The 23,051-nt window shown below is 40.3% G+C and overlaps 2 protein-coding genes across 3 annotated transcripts in view; one reads left to right on the top strand and one right to left on the bottom strand.

Moving 5' to 3' along the window:
* The window catches only part of SETDB2 (SET domain bifurcated histone lysine methyltransferase 2), an 80,322-nt gene that overhangs the window by 6,135 nt on the left and 51,136 nt on the right, over nt 1-23,051 (bottom strand). For both annotated transcript variants that reach the window (XM_087436073.1, XM_087436072.1), the window contains 6 exons: nt 15,713-15,834; nt 9,910-10,017; nt 5,050-5,183; nt 2,480-2,520; nt 2,208-2,279; nt 552-619 (listed from right to left, as the gene is read on the bottom strand). In XM_087436073.1, coding sequence (XP_087292199.1) covers nt 552-619; nt 2,208-2,279; nt 2,480-2,520; nt 5,050-5,183; nt 9,910-10,017; nt 15,713-15,834 — 545 coding nt within the window. The remainder of the gene's footprint in view (nt 1-551; nt 620-2,207; nt 2,280-2,479; nt 2,521-5,049; nt 5,184-9,909; nt 10,018-15,712; nt 15,835-23,051) is intronic.
* Nucleotides 1-23,051, top strand: part of RCBTB1 (RCC1 and BTB domain containing protein 1) — an 82,270-nt gene that overhangs the window by 58,153 nt on the left and 1,066 nt on the right. The window lies entirely within an intron of this gene.

Here is a 23,051-nt window from a genome sequence, read left to right as displayed (position 1 = left end):
GAAAATTATAAGAGTTACAAATTAGGTCAAGTGCGGATCATGCAGCTGGGAAATACTTGGCTACGTAAGGATGCTTGACTGCACCTCTGCTCATTTTAAGACCATCAACACCCTCTGAGCTCAGATCCTCTCACTACATCATGCACCTCATAACGATGTTTCGGTCAATCACGAACCACATATATGATAGTGGTCCCATAAGATTAGTACCATATAGCCTAGGTGTGTGGTAGGCTATACTATCTAGGTTTGTGTAAGTACACTCTAAGATGTTTGCAAAACGACAAAATCTCCTAACGATGATTTTTCAGAACGTATCCCTGTCATTAAGCGACATATGACTGTGATTTGGTATGAAGGGATGCGCTACAGGAGCCGTGGGGCTGTCACCTCCTGAGGGTTATGTGCTTGGATACCGAAGACACATCCAACTTCTCTTTAATACTCATCTCATTATGGTTCTATCATCATTTTACCTGAAATTCAGAACGCTTAAAATAAGGACTTTGGACAAAGAAACTTAAAGCTATAATAAAATTAAGTCAAATTACCTGTACCTGAATGTCTGCTGAGAGACGTTTCTTCCTTCTTCTTTTTCTTTTCACTCCTGAAAAATCAGCTGAAAATAGAGAAACCAGAATCCATAAAGGAAAAGATTGATGCTTGACTACATAAAATATAAAACTCTCGCATGCCAAAAGTTATTACAAAGTCAAAAGATACGGCAAATTTAGACTAAATGTTTGCAACATATATGATAAAAGGCCAATTTTTTAAATATAAAAAGATCTTATAAATCAACATGAAAAAGACAATTGAGTAGAAAAATGGGCTAACGGGGAACCCTCTGCAACGAGGGTTCATTAAATAGAAAAACAAACAGATTGGGTCACAGGAAAACAAATATAATTGACTGAAAGAAAGGGTAATACACTCAATTTCACTCATGAGATATGAAAAGTAAAACAATTTTTCACACATCAGATTGACAAAGATGAAGATGTTTAATATATAATTTTGCAAAGATTTGGGTCACTGTGTACTGCTGGTGTGGCCTCTTTGGAAGATAATTAGCCAATAGTTATCCAAGTTTTCCTTGTTTATACTCGTTGACCGAGCAATCTATATATAGGAATTTTTCCTTATAGTATAGTTGCATAAAGGTACAAAGATGAATGGAGAAGAACGTTACCTACAGTATTAAATGTGACAGAAAAAAATGGAAATAACCTAAATGTCTATCATGCAGAGACTAGTTAAACTGTGGTTCAGTTATACAATTGAATAATATACACAATGGAATATCACATAACATTTTACAAATGAGGTAGATCCACTTGTGCTGATATGGAAGGATCTCTAAGATATATTAAGTGAAAAAAAGCAAAATATAGTGGTAGGTATGTTCGAGTACACAGAAAATTTTTGGAAGAATTCAAAAGAAACCGATGGTTTCTTCTGGGGAGAGGATTCATTACAGGCAATGTTATAATCTGCTTTTTAAAATTAATATGTTATTGTCATCTTTCCCTGTCAGTAAACACTGACTGACAGCAATATTTTTTATAGTATTTCCTGATGAGTTAAAAGGGTAATGACTGAAAAATGAGAGTAACGATATTGTTTAGAGAGTGTTGTTTACCACCACAAAGTGCAGTTGGCATGATACAGAACTAAGCCATGGGGCCGGCCCCGTGGCGTAGCAGTTAAGTGCTCGCGCTCCGCTGCTGGCGGCCAGGTTCGGATCCTGGGTGTGCACCAACGCACCACTTGTCAGGCCATGCTGTGGCAGCGTCCCAGATAAAGTGGAGGAAGATGGGCACGGATGTTAGCTCAGGGCCAGTATTCCTCAGCAAAAAGAGGAGGATTGGCATGGATGTTAGCTCAGGGCTGATCTTCCTCACAAAAAAAAAAAAAAAAAAAAACTAAGCCTTTTCCAAAGAGATCCTGACTCCAGTCCAGATATAGTGCTGGTGAGACTCTGCTGTTCAGGCAGCGCTCAGAGGCTGTTCATTCATGAATGAATGTACATCTCATAACGCCAGTTAGCCAAGATCCAATTTTCTTAATTAGAACTGAAATGCTAACCATGCCTTCTTAGGAAAAGTTCATTCAGGGAATGTGCAGCATTTTATCAATTTTATCTACTGAAAATTCTAACATTCTTTTAGAAAAGAAGCAGTCACAAAAGTCAAAGCTTTTTTTACCATGTCTCTGTTGGGTCCCCTGATTGTCATGAGAATGGAAGACATCACGCAAAAGTGTTTCTGAGAGTAGATCTAGTTCAAAAAGTAGAAAAGTTAGTTCATTATACTGCACACTGCACAAAGAAACTGACAAGTTAATTTTATAAGTCTGTAAAATTTTAAATCAAAAGTTTGTATTTTAATTCAGTAAGGCTAGTAAATCAGACTATTCCATGTCTTACCTAAATGTTTACCTGTCTTTAAAGCCACAATACTAAATTTTAGACACTTACCATTTTGAGTGATCCATGGAGCATGTTGTTGGCAAAAAACTCTGAAAACATGCAATTAAAAAAAAACTGTTAAATATTTTTATTTACACTTTTCAAATATCATGCCTATTTTCTTGTGATTTAAAAAGGAACTAACCGGGGCCGGCCCCATGGCTTAGCGGTTAAGTGTGCGTGCTCCACTACTGGCGGCCCGGGTTCGGATCCTGGGCGCGCACCAACGCACTGCTTCTCTGGCCATGCTGTGGCGGCGTCCCACATACAGCAACTAGAAGGATGTGCAACTATGACGTACAACTATCTACTAGGGCTTTGGGGAGAAAAAGGAGGAGGATTGGCAATAGATGTTAGCTCAGGGCTGATCTTCCTCACAATAAATAAATAAATAAATAAAAAGGAACTAACCTATTTTTCCTGAAGGCTTCACCTTAAATATTTATTTGTTAAAGAAAAATGCTGTTGAGACCTGTGTCAGTTACTGAGCCACATCAAGTGCACATGGAGCCTCTGTGCTCTCAGACCTCGGCAAGGTCAGTATGCTCTCTGAAGGAGTGAGTGCTGACAAAAGATTCTGAACAATACTAACTCATATATAGTGGTCAGTGGGATTTTACTGTATAAAGATACCTAAAGATCCAACATCTAAGACATAAATTTTCATCTGACTACACAAGGTTCTGCTGATTTTCAACAATAAATAGCACAAAATTGCATGCATTAATTGGGGGAAAGTAGTTTTCTAACTCAACAAGCATCTCCCCCAGATCTTAGATTTGAACTTCATGAACCTGGAATTGATCAATAGCCTAGAAGAGAAGAAAGGAGCATAACAGGCTACAACAAAAAAATGGAGTGACTGAATTTTAAGGAGCTGCTCAGGCCCCATTTTCTTTCCAGCCTTTCTTCCTCCTCAGCCCCCAGCTACGTTTCCCTTCCTTTCCTTATGGTGCTGACCTCCAGGATGCAGGGTCACCCTCGCCTAGGGGAATGTATGAATTCTTCCTGTCTTACGCCAAGCTCCACCTCCTCCATACAGTCTTCCTAGCAACCCCACCCTCTCCCCCAATCAAAATTATATTTCCTCACCCTTTGGATTCTGGTATCTCTGAGCACTTTCATTTGCCAGGTACTTAAATTTTTTTTTTATTATGGAAAATTTCAAACATATATAAAAGTGAGCAGGAGGAGATATGAGCAGGAGGAGGTATGATGAACCCCCATGCTTCAACAGTTTCAACAATTATCAACTCAAGGCCAAGCTGGTCTCATTTAAGTCTCCTCCTGCTCCCGTCAAGCCATGTGCTTCTATTAGCTTTGACTTTTCTGGTCCTCCCACGAGGTGATAACGTCTCTGAGGTTTAGTCTACATCTTGTTCCTCTTTATATCCTCACTGCAACTGGCAAGGTGTCTAGTGTATGATAGGCACTCTGAATGTTTAAATTCAATTTAAAAATGCATAAAGGTGCACCTGATATTTGATAAAACAATGACAAAAATGACTTTTTTATTGAGTCTCTATTCACTGGTTCTACTAATGTGTGATCAGTGTTTTTTCAAACTTTAAGATACAGCAGCAACTCAACCCCTTTTTGTTTGATATTGTAGCTCTGCTAATAATAGTCTTTCTAGTGGGTGTTTAAGGTCATTGTAGAAGTCATAATAAAAGGAGCTCTTTGGGAAGGTAAATAATAAAAGTGAAACTGAGAATATTACAATTCATCAGAAGGAAGATCAAGTTTCTTCCTGGATAAAACAAACATAATTCTATTGGACTTGAAATATGCTTTAGTGGGTCAAAATTAACATTAAAGAATTACTGAGGGCCGGCCCCGTGGCTTAGCGGTTAAGTCCATGCACTCCGCTGCTGGCGGCCTGGGTTCGGATCCCGGGCGCGCACCAACGCACCGCTTCTCCGGCCATGCTGAGGCCGCGTCCCACATATAGCAACTAGAAGGATGTGCAGCTATGACATACAACTATCTACTGGGGCTTGGGGGAAAAAATAAATAAATAAAATTATTAAAAAAAAAATTACTGAAAGAAATGAAGCAGGATTTAAAAGCCAAAGGCAATACAAACAGGATAAGTTTCTTCAAGGATTTAATGACTGATTACTGGATTTGCTGCATAGTTTATCATTTTTAGCAGCTATTTATAGGTAAGATGGTGGGGAAATACATTCATTCATCAGTCAAGATGGATAAACCATGGGCCTGTGGCTGACAAGTAAGGCTCCTTTCCTGTTTGCAGAAAAGAGCAAGTGTGAAGTGGTTCTCAGTCTCGTGGCCACCCATTAGGTCACTCATGCCACTATGACAACCAATGCTTTCTACTAGGAAAGAAAAGATGTAGGAAGATTAAAAGCAAAACCAAAATCAACCCTGCTTATTTTCTTCCCCATGACATTTGGGGAAGGTGTTGTGAAGTTAGGTTCCCAACTAGGCATCCCCCAAACCACGTTCTTACTTGGAAACTATTTGCATAAAATTAGCTTAAAAAATCTCCTTGTCTTAATCTAACCTTTCCTTATTTCAATTCCCCAAATGTGGCTTTAAAATGTTTTATTAAATACTTATAAATTCCTTGAGATCCATCAGTTTGCAGAACTGCGTTGTCATTCTTGGCACAGAAAAAGTGGTAACTCTTGGAACAGGCTTTTACATCACATCCCACGGTGGCTCCTTTTTCACCGCAAAATTTGCATTTCTATAGAAGAATAGAGTTTACTGAGTAAGCATCTCTTTTTCATAATCTTTGCTAAAATTCAAAGTTAAAGATGTCATTAAATGTTATTTTTTAAAGTCAGCAGCCCTGATGTCCTCAGCTACAAACATTAGGTACTAACATTTGGCAGCTCATTTTGAGACTTCAGCAAAACCTCAGCTAACTAGAATACTTGGCACAGACTGTTTTGTCATGATCTGATTAAAAGCAGAAAACCCTTTTTGTTTCCAAAAAACCCTATCTCTTTCTCTCTTTTAAAAAGAGATTTCTAAAAAGCAGGTTGGCAAAATCGTCCAGCTCCAGGCAAGGGGTCCTATTAGGGACATTGAGTCTGTGGCAAGGGCAGCTCCTGGCTGTGCCATGAAGAGCTGTGTGATCTCCAGCCAGTCACTTCCACTCTCTGAGACCCAGATTCCTCCCTGCGGATAACAGCGCCTGTCTTTACAGAGTTACTACTGAGGACAAGGCGCGATAAAGTCAGTGAAACCTCTTGGGAGTCTATGTACTAGGGTCAAAAATTAAAAATTAACAAAACCCCAAACACTGAGTAGTAAGTGTTTTCTTAGTTCAATTTATTTGATTTCTTGCTTTTATGTATTAGTCTATCTATCTGGTATGTTATATGAGAAGGTACTGTAGAGATGGCTAGGGAGACAGTGTGCAGCCACAGAAACGGAGCTGGTTTAGGGGAATCCGAGCCATGAGCAAGGCTGATTTACATCACACTCTTGCTGAATGAAGTGGGGGCACAATGACACCACCTTGCAAAGCATGAGACAGCTCACACACTATCCCCAGGTTAGCACAAGCAACCATATAAATAGATAAAGAAAATTCAGTTATGGGTGAGAAATTAGATTACGCTAAAGGTGGAATTTCAAATCAGAGCACAAAGAATGATCATTTAATTTGGGGGGAGCCATGTTGCTATATGTGTAGAAAAAAAATAAAGTTAGATCTCTACCTCACAACAGGAAGCTTTCTAAGCAAGGCAGGAAACCCAGAAGCTGCAAAGATAAAGATTGACATATCTGACTATAGTAGTCCCCCCTTAGCTATGGTTTCATTTTACATGGTTTCAATTGCCTGCGGTCAACCACGGTCCAAAAATATTAAACAGAAAATTGCAGAAATAAACAGTAAGTCAACAGTAGTGGATAAGGTACCTGCCTACATGAAGTTATAGTGGAGAGAGACAGACAGGGACCAAATAAAGCAAACCTAAAGACATAGTGATACATGCTTCGCAGAGAATTAAAATAAAGCGAAGTGACAGTGGTCACTGGGTCCCTACTTCCGAATGGGTACAAGTAAAGGCCTAAGGAGGTGATATAGAATGTTAGATTTGAATAATAATAAGAGCTCCTAGCACCCAGCAAAGCAGGGAGAGGACATTCTAAGCAGAAGGCCTTATGTTCTTGTGGCAAGAACGAGCTTTCCTGTTGGCAAGCTTACCAGAAGGACAAGAGGGACAGGCTAGTGTTGTTGGTTAGAGGTGAGGGCAAGGGGGAGAGTCTGAGATAAGATCCAAGGGGTGAGTAAGGCTGGGTCACGTAGGGCTTACAGAGTAAGGAGTTGGGGTTTAATCTTCATGAAAGGGGAGCATAAACTGTTAATATTTTTAAGACACTATTCTGACTGCTGTGTGGAGAATGGGCTGGGGTACGGATGGGCAGGAGAGAGCAGGACTGGTATTAGCAGTGTTCAGCAACCATCCAAGAGAGTGAGATCAGTGACTTCATAATGTTGGATCAGTGATACAGAGAGAAGTGGAGGATGCAAGGGCTGTATGGTGACGCTGATGGGCTCTGATGGGCTCGATACTGGCCGGGAGGTCAATGAGGAATGATGATGGACAAATGATGTGCTGTTTACTGAAGTGAAGAGTGAACAAGTTTGTTTGGAGAGTGTGTATGTGTGTGTAGAGGATGGAACTGTGGTCTGTTTTGGCCAGTTTAACATGAGATGCTATTAGATATCCATGTAGATATGTCAGTTTGGTTGTTGGGGCTGGAGATAGAGTCCCCGGCATAAGTGTGGTATGGAAGCCATGGGAACTGGATGAGGTCACATAGGAAAGATGTTCAGTTTGAGGAAGGAACCCAGGACAGAGCTTTGGGCACTCCAAGCTTTAGAGGTTGAGCAGAGGAAGAAAAACAATCAAGGTGCCTGGGAAGAAGCAGCCAGAAAGGTAAAAGACATACTAGCAGAGTGTGTCCAGGAAGTCAAAAGAAGAAAGTCCTTCAAATGCAGGGCACAGACAAGTGTGTGATGAATACTGCTGAAAAGTCAACTAAAGGACAGAGAAGTGACATTGTAATTGACCGATTTCTTGTGTATAAGGGAGCATTTCTTTTTTAAGATGACCTGATCAGTTGACCATGTTTATATGCTGAATGGAATAATCTAGTAGGAAGGGCGATACTGACATGAAGGGGGTAGTGGGAAGTGCAAGAGCCTGGTCCGTAAGGAGGGGAGGAAGGGGCTCCAAAGCCCAAGAGGAGGGTTGGCTTTGACAGGAGGGAGGTCTGAGAGTCTGGGGACAGAGGTGGGTGGGCAGTGGTTTGGATAGTGGAAATTCCTGTCTAATGGCTTCCATGTTCTCAGTGAAAATCACGTAAAGAAATGTACAACACCAAGACTGAACCCTAACGTAAACTCTGAACTTTGGGTGATTATGTGTCAGTGTAGGTTCATCAGTTGTAACAAATGCACCACTCTGGTGAGGGAGGTTGATAAAGGAGAAGCTGCGCTTGTGTGGGGGCAGGGGGCATATGGGAAGTCTCTGTACCTTCTCTTCAATTTTTCTGTGAACCTAAAACTGCTCTAAAAAAGAAAGTCTATCAAAAAAAAAATCAGCAGTAGTCATCAACTCGGAGATGAGAAGTTGGGGTGGGGAGAGGTTTTGAAGAGAGATGAGAGGATGTGAAACAGTAAATGTGGAGGATGAAGGGTGAAGTGTTGAAGGTCTGTTTGAGGTTTGTGGCCATGAATCTAAGATCAGTCAACGTATCTGTGGGTTTTTCTCCAGCTGCGCCTGCTCAAGTGCTGGTGCTACTTGGCATATGCCAACAACAGGCAGATGCATTTCACCAAGGCTGGGGCTTTGCTAGGTGAGTAAGGAAGTGGTCTGTGGGGGGGTGGGGGTACAGGATGTTTGCAAGAGAGTGACTGCAATGCTGGACCATGGCTATGAGGTGGGGCCGCTGACAGTAAAGGGATCCTTGAAGAACTGCTCAGCTGAGTGAGCTGGGAGGATGGAAGATGCCTGAAGAGAAATCATGCTCAACCTCTCCAGTAATCAGGGAAATAAATGCAAGGTTACCCCTTTCTGTCAGACTGGCAAAAATTAACAAGATTTACGATGTTCGCTTTTGTGAAGGGCTGGGAAAAGTGCTCTTTCATCCACCACGTACAGAAGTATAAAGTGATACACCCTTTGCAGGCAACAGTTTGTCAGCATGTTTCAAACTTTTTAAAAGGGAATGCTCTTTGACTCAGCCATTCTACTTCTAGGAGTGTGCTCTATCTACAGCAACACTCAAACAAATACTCAAGGATAATGTGCAAAGATTAGTTGTTATAGTGAAAACCCAGAGGCAACCCATTATCTAACAACAAGGGAAGGGTTTCATGCCTTCTAGTACATCCTATGGAATTCCATGAAGTGAGTAGAGAGAGACTCTCACGGAGAGTCATATGCTTACAGTTTTATGAATGTGCCATGTCTTTCTTGCCTTCCACACTTTTGCACATCCTGTTCCCTCTCTCCGGAATTTCCCCCTTCCCCATCTTCATTTTCACCCCCCTCCCCAACTAGGAAGGCTTCCTGATCCCCAACTGCATTGAGGCGCCTGTTGCAGAGCACCCAGTGCTGACCCCTCTCAAAGCACATCAGGCTGTGTGGAAACTGTCCATGTATGCTCACACCTTGCAAGGACTAAATAAACGTTTGTTCCAGATCATTAATCTTATTGTGGTAAGGGCATCAGGTGCTCACACTTGCTATACTGCTTGTTAAGCTGTGAAGGGCCTTTCGTAGAGGAAGTCTACTGTAATGGACCCAGTAGGGTAACTGCTCAGTGTTCTTCTTCCTGAGGGGAGCTGACCCCAGCTCCAAGGGTAGATCTGATTAGTTATGCTCACCTCTAGCAACTGTGCAGGAAGAGGCAAGCGGCCTAATTAAACTTCCAGAAGGGCTCTTATTCCACGCTTGGGGATGAACTTTCTCTTTCACTAGACAGGAACAAGAAAGCCTGACTCATCAGTTGCTGCCTGTGGCCTCCTATAACCACAAAGGGACCAGCCGATGTTGTGGACAGAAGGGCAGAAAGGATGAAGGGCCTTTGATAACATAATTGAGCCAATGAATCAACCAACCTTGAAGCCAGTTCTTCCTCTGGCTAAGTGAGAAAATAAGCATCCTTTTTGTTAAAGCCAGTTTGAGTTGGGGTTCCTTCTATTTACCAAAGAAGGAAATAGCCAAAGGCATTCTAATTCATATTTACTTTGCTGATGAAATATGTTGTAGTTTATTTTAAAATATTAAATGTTCAGTCAAATCTAAGTTTCCAGTACAGGTCCTACTTCTTTCAGCTCTCCAAGATGCATCTCCATCCCTGGTTTATCAATCAAATAGTCTTCCTTTTGAAGGCACCCCCCGAGGGTCTGTTCATCCTATATGAGGAATAAAATCATTTATACTTACTAATTTGCTTCCTCTCTTGATTTCTTTCTTTACTGATTTCACATCAAAATTTCTATCGTTATTACGTGGATCATGATCCTCACATTCTACAAGTGCTGAAGAATACAGCTGCAGATTGGGAAAAGAAAAAATCCAGAGTATGCACAAAGTAATGTTGAAAGCTACAAGTCAGAAAATGGTACCAAAAAGCACTCACTAGGAGTGGAAGATGGACTAGGGGTAGAACAGTGACCACCTTTTGGGGTGTGTGAGCAGATCACAAGCTCTCTTGCTTTTCTTTGGGAGTGGCCCTGATCCCAGGCATGTTTCAGACTGCCCAACCCTGACCCCTAGTGGCTAACTGGACCTGGTTGGGGCCCTGACCCCAACCTAGGCCAATCAGATTCCCTATCCTAGGAGAGGGGAATAGGCTCTGAGCCACATGGTCAGAGCAAGCCAGTCTGCAAAGAGAGTAAAACAAAAACAAGGACTAGAGAGGACATCCTGGGTTCCTGACATCTTTCAAGTTTCTGTTTCTTGGACCTGCCTGCATGCCTGCCTTCAGGAGATGTGAAATGCCTCTGCAGCCTTATTACAAAGCTCATTTATGTTTAGGTCAGCTCAAGGTTCTGTGTGTTACTGGAAACCAAAAGAATCCAATCTACCTCTGAATTGAAGATCAACATTATACATATACTCAAATAACAAAGGACATGAAAAACATAGGAGAAAGTTTTTGTGACACTGGCATAGGCAAAGATTTCTTTCTTTTTTTTTTTTTTTTTTTAAAGATTTTATTTATTTATTTTTCCCCCAAAGCCCCAGTACATAGTTGTCTGTCATAGCTGCACATCCTTCTAGTTGCTGTATGTGGGATGCGGCCTCAGCATGGCTGGAGGAGTGGTGCCTCGGTGCGCACCCGGGATCCGAACCCGGGCCGCCGGCAGCGGAGAGCACGCACTTAACCGCTAAGCCACGGGGCCGGCCCCAAAGATTTCTTATAAAAAGCAGAAACTATAAAGAAAAAGTTAATAAGCTGGACTTCATCAAAATTAAAACTTTTTGCTCTTTGAAGGACATTGCTAAGTAAATAAAAAGACAAGCAAGAGACTGGGAGAAAACATTTGCAATATGGATATCTGACAAAAAACTTGTATCCAGAATATAGGAAAAACTCTTACAACTCAATAATATGACAAAAATTCAATTAAAAATAGGGAAAAAATTTGAACAGACACTACACTGAAGGAGAGTTATAAATGGCGAATAAGCGTGTGAAAAGATATTCAACATCATTAACCCTCAGGCAAATTGAAACCACAATGAGTTACCAAATATATACTCACTAGAATGGCTAAAATTAAAAAGACTGAAAATACCAACTGTCAGTGAGGATGTGGGGCAAATGAAACTCTTACACCTTGCTGGTAGAAGTGTAAAATGATGCAATCAATTTTAAAGTTAAATATGTACTTACTTTATGACCCAGCATTCCTCTTCTAGGTATTCACCCAAGAGAAATAAAGGCATATGTCCACACAAAGTCTCATATACAGACATTCATAGCAGATTTATCCTAATATCCCCAAACTGGAAATAATACACGTCTATCAACAGGTAAATGGATAACCAAATTGTGATATGTCCATACAATGGAATACTATGCAGAAATAAAAAGGAATGAAATATAGATACATGCAACAACACGGAAGAATCTCCAAATACTGTGCTGAGCTAAAGAAGCTACACACAAAAGACCACATACTGTAGGATTCCTTTCATATGAGATTCGAGAAAAGACAAGATCAATCTACAGGGATTGACGGTGGGGAGGGAGCAATTGCAAGGAGGCACAAAGGAACCTGCTGGGGTAATGGAAATATTCTATATCTTGATGATGGTTGTGGTTACATAGGTAAATAAATGCCTTAAAACCTCCAAACTGCACACTTAACATGGGTGCATTTTGTTTTATGTAAATTATACCAATCAATTTAACTAAAAATAGTAGCAAATTAACATTAACAGTATATTAGAATAAATCATGATCACCTGGTGTTAATCTCAGAATGGTTTAACAGCAGAAAATAACATATTACTAACAGATTAAAAGGAGAAAATTTGAGACATGAAAACCAAATGCAACTGTGAACTGGAATCCTTTGTTATAAAGAAAGTTACTAGGACAGTAGGTGAAACCTGAGTGGTTTGAAGATTAGGTGGTAGTAATATATTAATGTTAATTTCCTGATTTTGATGGTTATATTGTGATTATGTGAGAGAACATTCTTGTTTGTGGGAACGACATACTAAAGTATTTGGAAAGATAACACATCATGTCTCAATTTAATTTCAAAGGGTTCCAACAGCAAAAAAAAGTTCTTTGTACTGTATGTGCAGCTTTTCAGTAAGTTTGAAGTTTTAAAAAAACATCAAATTGTGTACATAAGAAAATAAAATAAAGTATCCATTATTGTGCATGGCCAGGGAAAGAGAGGGAAAGAACCTAGAAGATCATTACAATAAATGCAGAAAAAAATCATTTCATAAATTCAATACTCTAACTTTTAGCAAACTAGAACTTCCTTATTTTAATAAAGTGAAAGTACTAAAAACCTAACGTATACACAAATTTAATGATAAGACCTTAGAAGAATTCCATTAATATAAGAAACAAGACAAGGCTCTCTACTTTAAATGCTTCTAATCACCACTATAACAGAATGTTCTAGAGAAATGCAATAAAACAAGAAAAAGAAATTAGGAGGCCCAAAAATTACAAGCAAAAAAATAAAATCATCTTTATTTACAGATGAAGATTGTCTAAATAAAATATCCAGATGAATCTAAAGACTTTAAGAACTAATAAGAGTTTGGTAAGATTGTTGGATAAGATCAATAAATAAAAATCAGTAGTGTCTGTATATACCAATAATAGCTCATTTTAAAAAGGTATTAGGAAAAAGTAACATAACAAAAAAGCAAACCTAGGAAAAAGCCTAACCCAAAGTTATAGACCTCTATAGAAAAAAATTATGGAACCTTTTTGAAATTCATAAAAGAAGACCTGAATAATTGGAGAGACACACCCTGTTAATATCTAAAAAGATTTATATATATGAGGGTGTCTATTTTTTCCCCAAATTCATCTATAAATTCAATGGAATTCCAGTTAAAATTCCAAAAGGAATATTTGTGAAACCTGACAAGCTGATCCCAAAATTCAAAGTGCCAAAAAAATAGCCAAGGCATATCATAAAATCATAGTAATTAAGACAGTGTTGTACCAGCTCAAGGATACACACAGTGATCCGTGGAACAGAATAGAGCCAAAAACAAATCTGTGCACATACGATATATTACATTGTTAGCGCACTGGATAAGCGTGAGGGTTCTAGAACTAGACATCCTGGGTGAGAATCCTCGCTCAGTCTCATATAGCCATGTGACCTTGGGCAAGTGACTTAATTTCTCTGTGTCTCAGCTGTTTCCTCTTTAGTTTGGGCATAATAACAATACCTACCTGTGAAGGCACTAGCCTACATGCCCTATCTTAACCATGTTTCCTTCTGGCCCCCTTCTGGGCAGGATGCCAACCATCCTGTATTGTAACTGTCTCTCTCAATGAACATCAGGTTCTGAGGGAACAGAGCCCCTCCATGTGAGCTACTGATCCTCAGAATGCAGCCATGCAAGGACAGTCCCTCTTGGCAAGCACGTAGCCTTTGTTCCCCTGCCTACATAAGCAACCCCCTCCCTGTTCGTGGTAGTGGGTGCAGGTGTACAACTCCGTCCAGCTGGCCACTCCTGGACATTCCCAGTAAGACCCAATAAACCCTTATGTCTCGTACGCCATCTCTGGGTCTTTTCTTCCATCTTGCCACAACGTATCCCACGCTGCTGAAGCAAGTGGGCATGTGGCCAGACACTACCTCTTAGGGTTGTTGTGAGGATTAATAGTTTAATATAGGTTAAACTCCCAGAACATTACCTTACACATAGTGAACACCAAATAATAATAATAGTAATCATTATTATCACTACACATCGGTGAGGAAAAGATAGATTGTTCAATAAATGGTGCTGGGAAAAGTGATTCATCAAATGAAAAAAAATAAAAGTAGATCCCTACTTTACATGGTAGTCCAAATAAATTCCAGCTGGATTAAAAGCTAAATATGAAAAGCAAAATTTTAAAACTTTTGGGAAAAAAGACAGAACCTCAGTACAGAAAAGAATTTCTTAGGAGAAAAAAATCCCACAAATTATAAAGGAAAATATAATGAATCTAACTTCATTATACGTTTTTCTATCTGACAGAAAAAACCATAAATAAAATTAAAAGCCAACATATATAATAAAGCATTAGAATCTATTTATATATAAATATAAACAAAACCAACATCTCAAATATAAAGTGTAGTCTATGAACACAAGTCACAGAAGCGAAAAACAGAACCGCACAGAAGCACAGCCAACCAGGCGCAACCCCACTAGTAATCTAGAGACTGCAAATGAAAACAATGAGAGATCATTTCACACCCATAAGAGAGGAAACAATCAAAATCTCATAATATCAAGCGTTGGCAAGGAAGAAGAGAAACGAACCCTGAAACAACAGTGGAAGTCAAACTTGGTACAATCTCTTTGGAGAGCAATTTGGTACATTTAGTGAGGTGCACAACACTCCCTCCCTGTGTCCTGCAGTTCTGCTTTTAGCTATGTGCCCTAGACCAGAGAAATTGTCTCGTGAATTAGGAGACCTATATACAAGGATGTTCACGACAGCTGGTAAGTCATATAAAAAAACTGGAAGAACCTAAATGCTCATTCACAGGAGAATAGTTAAATAATGATATAGTCATGAAATGGAATACTGTTAACATTTAAAATTAAAGACTTAGGGCTGGCCCCATGGCTTAGCGGTTAAGTGCTCGCGCTCCGCTACTGGCGGCCTGGGTTCCGATCCCAGGCGTGCACCCACGCACTGCTTCTCCGGCCATGCTGAGGCCGTGTCCCACATACAGCAACTAGAAGGATGTGCAACTATGACATGCAACTATCTACTGGGGCTTTGGTGGGGTGGGGAAAGGAGGAGGATTGGCAATAGATGTTAGCTCAGAGCTGGTCTTCCTCAGCAAAAAGAGGAGGATTGGCATGGATGTTAGCTCAGGGCTGATCTTCCTCACAAAAAAATAATGAAATAAAATAAAAAAATAAAAAGAATAAAATTAAAGACAGAGCTACGTTTCTCAACATGGATAAATCTCAATAATCCATAGAATTTGATAAAAATTCTATAAAGTCCAAGAACATGTAAAACAATGATCATATCTTGTTTATAAATATTTATATGTGGTGGGAGCATAAAATTAAAAACACAAGATAATAAGAATCATTAAATTTGTGACGGCAATTACCTCTGGGGAGGGATGGAGAGAGGGGAACAGAGAGAAGTAGTGAATCCTTAACTATCTATGTTTAATTTCTTAAAAAAAATCAAGCTGAAGCAAATATCATATTAAAATTTACAAATCTGGGTGAGATGTCTATAGGTATCTGTTATATTTGAAATATTTCATTAAAATATCTTTAAAGAAGCTTCATCATAATTCTTTGTGTTTGATCAGTTACAAATAAAATTAAAAGTAATCATAAGGTGATAAGATCTGAAACAGTTTAAAAAGTTAGAAAAATATGCTCTCCAAATCCCCACTTAAAAGGCAAAACCATGGCCAACTAGTCATCTTTGTATCCAAAGTACCATTTATCTATTTTGGTGTGTCTTTCCCTAAAAGAACTCATGTGTTTTCAAGTAACTTACCAAACAATTTTCATGCGCAGCTATATTCTCTGATTGTGCAAAATACAGGACACTACACTCGAGGTCTTTGGGGCAGAGTGCACACGTCCTTTTTTCCATCTTTTCTGTAACCTGAAAGACACCTTTAAGTAACATCCCTGATGAGAAACGGAAAAGTGGAATTTCTTGGTCTTCATAACTCCTCCACCAGGCTTAAAGTAGAAAGCAGGGCACTTGTTTTTATAAGAGATTCTCAACTTCCAGGGGGACAAAAAATCGGGATTCAAGTGGAAAAGCAACTTATTTTGTATTTTTTTAATGGCTTAATGAAAGAAAAGAAAAAATTAATGAATTCATTTAAAATGTTTAAACCAGAGGAAAACGTTTATTCAGGAAACATGACCAGGAATTTAAATACAAAGCTCTCAAAACATTGCCTTGCCTATAGTAAGCTCTCAATAATAATAATTATTATTCTCATAAATCAACAAGAAAAAAATGGTGTATCCAAGAAATAGTGCTCTGGTTAACTACCTGTAAAAACTTTTTTTTAGATCCCTATGTCATACTGTATTCAAAAATATATTTTGGGTAAATTAAAGAAGTAAATGAGCAATGTACTTTAATTTAAATGTGCTTTAATCTAGCATTATAAGAAGATAGGAGAGAAAGATACGTGAATGTAGAAAATAGATTTTGTTTTAAACAGAGTGGAATGGAAGAAAGGAAAGAAACCTAAGAGAAGGAGAGCTAGGAAGAACAGGGAAGAGGCAGAGAGAGGCAGGAAAAAGCTAGCTGTTCCCAATGTCCCACTGGGGTGTCAGTGAGAGGAAACCCTCTCTAACCTATTAGTTTGCTGTTAATCTGACCAGATGCATCCATTTAACATTTCTTTGCCCTTTCTAATGCTCCTCCTCTTATTCATTTTGTTTTCTGTAATAGAAAACAGCTTTTATTTTTAATCTTCAAATTTTAGTTTTGAAACGAAGATTTATTTTACCATTTAATGGTGAAAGTTTTACATTTAGATGATGTTAACCGCTTAAGGGGTTCCTAAAAATCCTTTTTGTTATTCAAAAGTGTAAGATCTCTTGGCGTCTCTTAAATTAGGTCTTGCATTCCACAAAGTCAGAAGACTGCGCTTTGGAGCTAGCATTTATTTCACACTCCGATGAGTTTCTTTTATTAATTTCTGTTTCCTGGATTTGGTCCTACCTCACAGTGGGGAGACAAATTAGTAGTCCTTCTGCTCCCCACCAACCAAGAAAAAGGGGGGATATTGAGAGAAAACCTCTCAGATGAAATGGGCTAGCTGCTGCTTTCCATTTGTCAAACAAGCACCAATTTGGGAGCATCTCTTGTAGGAGAGTCCCTGTGCTGGCCGCTTGAGACTAGTGCTGTACAACAGAAACACAATGTGAGGGCTGGCCCTGTGGCTTAGCGGTTAAGTGTGCGCGCTCCGCTGCTGGCAGCCCGGGTTCGGATCCCAGGCACGCACCGAGGCACTGCTTCTCCGGCCATGCTGAGGCCGTGTCCCACGTACAGCAACTAGAAGGATGTGCAGCTATGACATACAACTATCTACTGGGGCTTTGGGGGAAAAAATAAATAAATAAAATTATAAAAAAAAAAAAAAGAAACACAATGTGAGCCACAGGTGTAGCTGAAAAATTTCCAGGTACCTCATGAAAAAAAGCAAAAAGACACAGGTGAAATTAATTTTAATAATATGCTTTATTCAACCAAAGATATCCAAAAGATTATCCTTTCAACATTTAATCAATATAAAAATTATTAATTCATTCTTTTGTAGTAAGTCTTTGAAATCCAGTGTATTTTGCACTTACAGCATGTCTCAATCAGATGAGCCACATTTTAAGTGCTCAATAGCCATATATGGCAAGTGGCTACTGTATGGAACAGCACAGCAGAGGATATAAAGAAATACGAGACAGAATTGTTGCCTGCAAGAAGCTTACAAAATAAACAAGGAGACCAAATAGCAATCAGGAAAAGAAAATAACAGAATCAATGCTGGGCCGGCCCCGTGGCTTAGCGGTTAAGTGCGCGAGCTCCGCTACTGGCGGCCCGGTTCCGATCCCCGGGCGCGCACCGACGCACCGCTTCTCCGGCCATGCTGAGGCCGCGTCCCACATACAGCAACTAGAAGGATGTGCAACTATGACATACAACTATCTACTTGGGCTTTGGGGGGAAAAAAAAAAAAGGAGGAGGATTGGCAATAGATGTTAGCTTAGAGCCAGTCTTCCTCAGCAAAAAGAGGAGAATTAGCGTGGATGTTAGCTCAGGGCTGATCTTCCTCACACAAACACACAAAAAATCAATGCCACAAAGTAATATAACTGCTAATTGAGTGAGAACTACAATACATGCTCTGGATACAGAGGAGGAAGTGCTCCCTGTGGGATGGAGTGTTGTCAAGGCCATGGGCCTTGGGCTGGTACAACCTGGAGATGGAGAGAAAGGGGAATGGGGATGGGAGGAACGTTGCAGACAGAAGCAGCGATGTGGGAAAAGGCCAAGAGGTCTGACCTGGAAACAGAAAACCAGCTGGGCTGAAGACGAGAGTCTGTGAAAAGGAAGCTGGAAAAGAATTTGAGAAACATGGTGAAAGGCTGCCAGGAAGGATTTTTGAGCAGTGGGATAACATGATGAAAGAATTGTTTTAAGAAGCTCAATCTCAATACAACATAGAAATACTGTGCTCCTGGAGAGGACGGCTGGACGTTATAATGCTGTCAATCCTGCCCCAAATGAGTTTTAGGTTTAATGTCATTTCAACTTAAATCCCAAGAAGATTATTTTAAAGAACTTGGGGGAAAAAATGATTATTTGGAAGAATAAATGGGCATGGACAGTGAAGAAAACTTTGAAAAACAATGAAAGGGTATCTGTCTACCTGATTTAAAACGTATTACAAAAGTATATCTAGGACAGAAGTTTGGATGACCATGTCAAAGGAAAGAACATGAAGTGCAGAGAGAAGTGGATCATAATCTATAATAATGAATTTAACATATCATCAAGTGGCATTTGCAGTTCTTCTCTGACACTGATGTCCCTAGCCCATTTTTCTAGTGGGTTATTCACCATTTTCTTATTGATTTATAAGTGCTCATCATGTATTTAGGATATTAACCCTTCGTTAGCCATATATGTGGTCTTTTAACTTTGATTATAATGTTCTTTGATATATAGAATGTTTAAATGTTTTATTTGATGAAATTATATGAATCTTTTATATTTTCTACTCTTGGGTGAGGGGGACATAACTTAGAAAACACCTCTATTTTCTTCTAGAATTTTTATTTTTTACATTAAATATTAACATGAAATTTATTTTTTTTTGCTGAGGAAGATTCGCCCTGAGCTAACATCTGTTGCCAATCTTCCTCTTTTTGCTTGAGGAATATTTGCCCTGAGCTAACACCTGTGCCAATTTTCCTCTATTTTATATGTGGGTCGCTGCCACAGCATGGCTGCCAATGAGTGGTGTAGGTCTGCGCCTGGGAACTGAACCCGGGCCACTGAAGTGGAGCGTGCTGAACTTAACTGCTAGGCCACGGGGCCAGCCCCAATATAAAATATATTTTATTGTAAAGTATGAGATGGGGATCTAACATTTTTATAATGGTGAGCCACTGATTTAATATATAATCAAATATATATTTGATTTTGTTCCCATACTTCTGTTTTTCCATTGACCTGTCACTTCCTCCACCAATACCACACTTTAAAATTTTCAGTGCTTTAGAATATATTTTAATATTTGACAACACAAAGCCCCCATCCTAGGGTGAAAATGGGAAAAAAAATCCCAATATTTTATTCACCTCAAGTCCAAAATCTACTTCGATAGAATACTGTGTTGTTATTTAAAAGAACACTCAACTGGACGTTAAAATTTGTAACACACAGGCTAAAAAAAAAGTGTCAGACAGTTAAATTACTAGTGCTAAAATTCTCTTAAAAATGCCCTAATAATACAATAATGTTTGATAGGATATGCAGTGCCCCCTGTTGTACAAGAGTTGGACATTTCTGCACAGTGTCACCCTTTCCTGTGCAAAGCTGGACCTTCAGACAGATGGGCTGCATTGGGCTGAGCTGTCAGGCTGCTGATCCCTGAGCATGGCCCCCTTTGCTTGCTCTGGGGACTCCGTGCCTGTCTGAGCTGCACTCCCAAGTCTGCAGGCTCCTAGGGTCTTGGCATCTGGGAATACAGAGGTGGGGGCAACACTGCTATGTGCTCATCTGGAGTTTGTTTCCAGTGCTGATGGACAAAAACCCAAGGTGGAGGGCCAGCCATGTGGCACAGTGGTTAAGTTTGGCGCACTCCGCTTTGGGGGCCTGGGTTTGCAGGTTCAGGTCCTGGGCACGGACCTACACCACTTGTCAGCTATGCTGTGGTGGCAACCCACATATAAAGTGGAGGAAGATAGGCACAGATGTTAGCTCAGGGCTAATCTTCCTCAAGCGAAAAAAAAGGAGGAAGAATGGCAAGATGTTAGCTCAGGGCTAATCTTCCACAGAAAAAAAAAAAATCTCTGCAAAAAAAAAAAAAAAAAATCCCACGGTGGGACACAGAGGCTCCCCCTAATGGCTTTTTCCTGCTAAAACACCCACTCATCACAGTTTCCTAAAAGGTCTTGGCTCTTCTACCTTGTTTATTCTTCTAGATTGGAAGAGGTACATAACTCTCTGTAGTTGGGGGAGTCACATTAGAGACTTTTACATTGACAGGCATCCCTCACTATCCAAACGCTTTCTACGCATTTCCCGGAACTCATGAACCAAATACATTTGGATAATTTGATATCTCTCACCATGTGAACTCAGGAACTGTATAGATTCAGACAGTGAGAGAGACAGGTGTACCATGGAGGCTGGGGAATTTTAGGGAAGAGTCCATTGGTCTCCATCAGCAGCTGAGACCAAGAACAATGAAGATCAGCAGGGCTCTACAGGGTCTGAGGACCCACAGAGACTGACCCAACAAGAATTCTCAAAAATGAAAATTGGTAGCCAAGAAGGGTTCTACAGAATGAAGCTACAGAAAAATTACAAGCCACGAACACATGAACTGTGACTAGCTCAAACCAATACAGTGAATCTTGGTCTCTCAGCAACGTCCAGGCCCAGCTCTACCCAGGAAGGGATTGCTAACGCCACAGCCTCTGCAGAGATGTCAGGGGCGTCTTCTCAATGATTTTCTTCCCAGAGATGGTCTTGAAGCCTACCAGAAAAAGGCAACCCACCCAGAGGACAGAATCTGGGGTAGCCAGATAGGATGGCCAAGGAGCACATTCTGTCACTGAAGAAATGAGTGAAGCTGATGGAATGAGATTCACTAATCCTATAATTCCATTTATAATCCCCTTCCAGTAGGGTATAGTCTATGTTCTGGACTGGCAACCAATTTATGGTGGCGGCTTGGAAATTTCTTCCTTTTTTCTCCTTTGATCAACAGTTTTTATTGCAGTTTACGATTTTAGTTCTTCCATTCTATATCAGAGGAGTAGGAAAAGTCAGCTTTATCACTGAGTCCAGTGACTGGATATCTGAATTGGATGAAGACCAAAACAGAGGAGGAGTAGACATTACCTAGAGGCTTGGTAATGAAGTTGGTGACAGACTTGGAAAATGAATGGCTCCATCACGATGTCTCAGGATGACATGACTGGATATAACTTTGGGAGAAGTTAAGTGTGACTGAATATGTATTTGGGATAGTTGGAATGCGTTACTGGGGATAGCTTTGGAATGTATAAACAAGAATAAGGATGTGTTTGTTGCAGGGGAAGGGTGGTGGGCAGCCAAGAGGTAGGATGTTCAGTGGACTTCTTTAGAGTATCTGTCTAGCTCACAATCATACAGAGGGATGATCACCAGCAGGCATGTTTGTACTATGTGATTGCATTTCCCTAGGCACAGCTGACAGTCCCAGAGGACCTACCTGCCCATCTCTCAGATATACAGAATTCAGAATAGAAAATTTTAATTCAGATTGGGCTGGTTTCTTGAAGAAGGAAATGTAAAAACCAGGAGGCTGTGAGGCTAGCATCTTCTATCCCATTATCAGGAAAACTGGACCAGAGAAAGAGGAGACCAAAGCAGCTATGTTCAGAGATGCAGAAATGAGAGAGAGAGGAGAATGCTGTCAAAGTTTATGATGGCTTCTCAGGTCCTTGTTCCTGGCCCTTTCTGGAAAATGCTACAGCATCCATGCTCCTAAGGTCTATGACTCTGGTCTCCCTGCTTCCCAGTAACAAGCATCCCTTTTGACTAAATTAGATCAAGTTGTTTCTGTATATTTGCAGCCAACAAGTCCTAATTAACACTGGAAGTACTGTGACCTGATCTGTGTGTACGTATGTGTGTTTGCACATGTGTGTTAAAGAGAGTTTTGGCAGCAGTGTGGAAGGTGGACTGCCCTGCCCTGTCTTTCACCTGGTCCATACCGGTAATCTCATCTCCCTGCTTCTGCTTTCCCTGTCACAACTCCACTCCATTCTTCATGTTGCTGCCTGAGTGATGTACCTAAAATGCACATCTGCCCATGTTTCTCTCCTGCTAAAGATCCTTCTCCACCTACAGAAGACAAGACAAGCCCCTTAGGGGTACATACAAGCCCATTCATTCCTTCAACAAATACTTAATGAGAACTTACCTTGTACTGTTCTAGGCACTAGAAATAAGGCAGAGAACAAGAAGAGAGTTTTAACTCTCACAGAACTTACATTTTGGTAGTAGAGACAGACATCAAACAAGTATTTTTTTTCAGGTAGCGATAGGAGCTATCAAGAAAAATAGAGCAGGAAGGAAGTAGAAAGTAATGAGGGCAGGTGGGCAGAGGGAGTGCTCTATTAAGGGCAGGCAAGGCTGTGGAGAATACATTTTAGCAGACATTTAATATGATGGGGAAGTGAGAAATCAGATGCAAATAGAAAGACCTCGAGGCAGGGACAGGTTTGGGGGCTTAGAGGACACACAAGGCTGTGAGGGGTGGCAGTCATCAAGATGGGCAGGGGCTGGATCAGATCAGGAAATGGGGAGCATTGCAGTCCACAGTAAGAAATTATTCTGAAAGTAATGAGATTATTGGAGGGCTCTGAGTAAGAAAATCACACTTGCTTTTTGTTTTTTAAAGACCTTTCTCCTTGCTGTGCAGGCCTCTCTGTCTGAGAGTAGAGTAGAAGCCAGGAGACCAATAGTCCAGTCAGCAGATGATAGTGGCTTGGGCTTGGGTGGTTTGGGGTTGGTAGTGATAGAGGTGGTGAGAAGTGGTCAGGCTCGAGATATATTCTGAAGACAGAACTGACTGGTCTGACTAATGCAG

Source organism: Ceratotherium simum, chromosome 10 (genome assembly GCF_057802395.1).
Source record: "Ceratotherium simum simum isolate JZ-2026a chromosome 10, ASM5780239v1, whole genome shotgun sequence".
NCBI lineage: Eukaryota > Metazoa > Chordata > Mammalia > Perissodactyla > Rhinocerotidae > Ceratotherium > Ceratotherium simum.
This window is presented reverse-complemented; position numbering and strand designations above follow the sequence as displayed.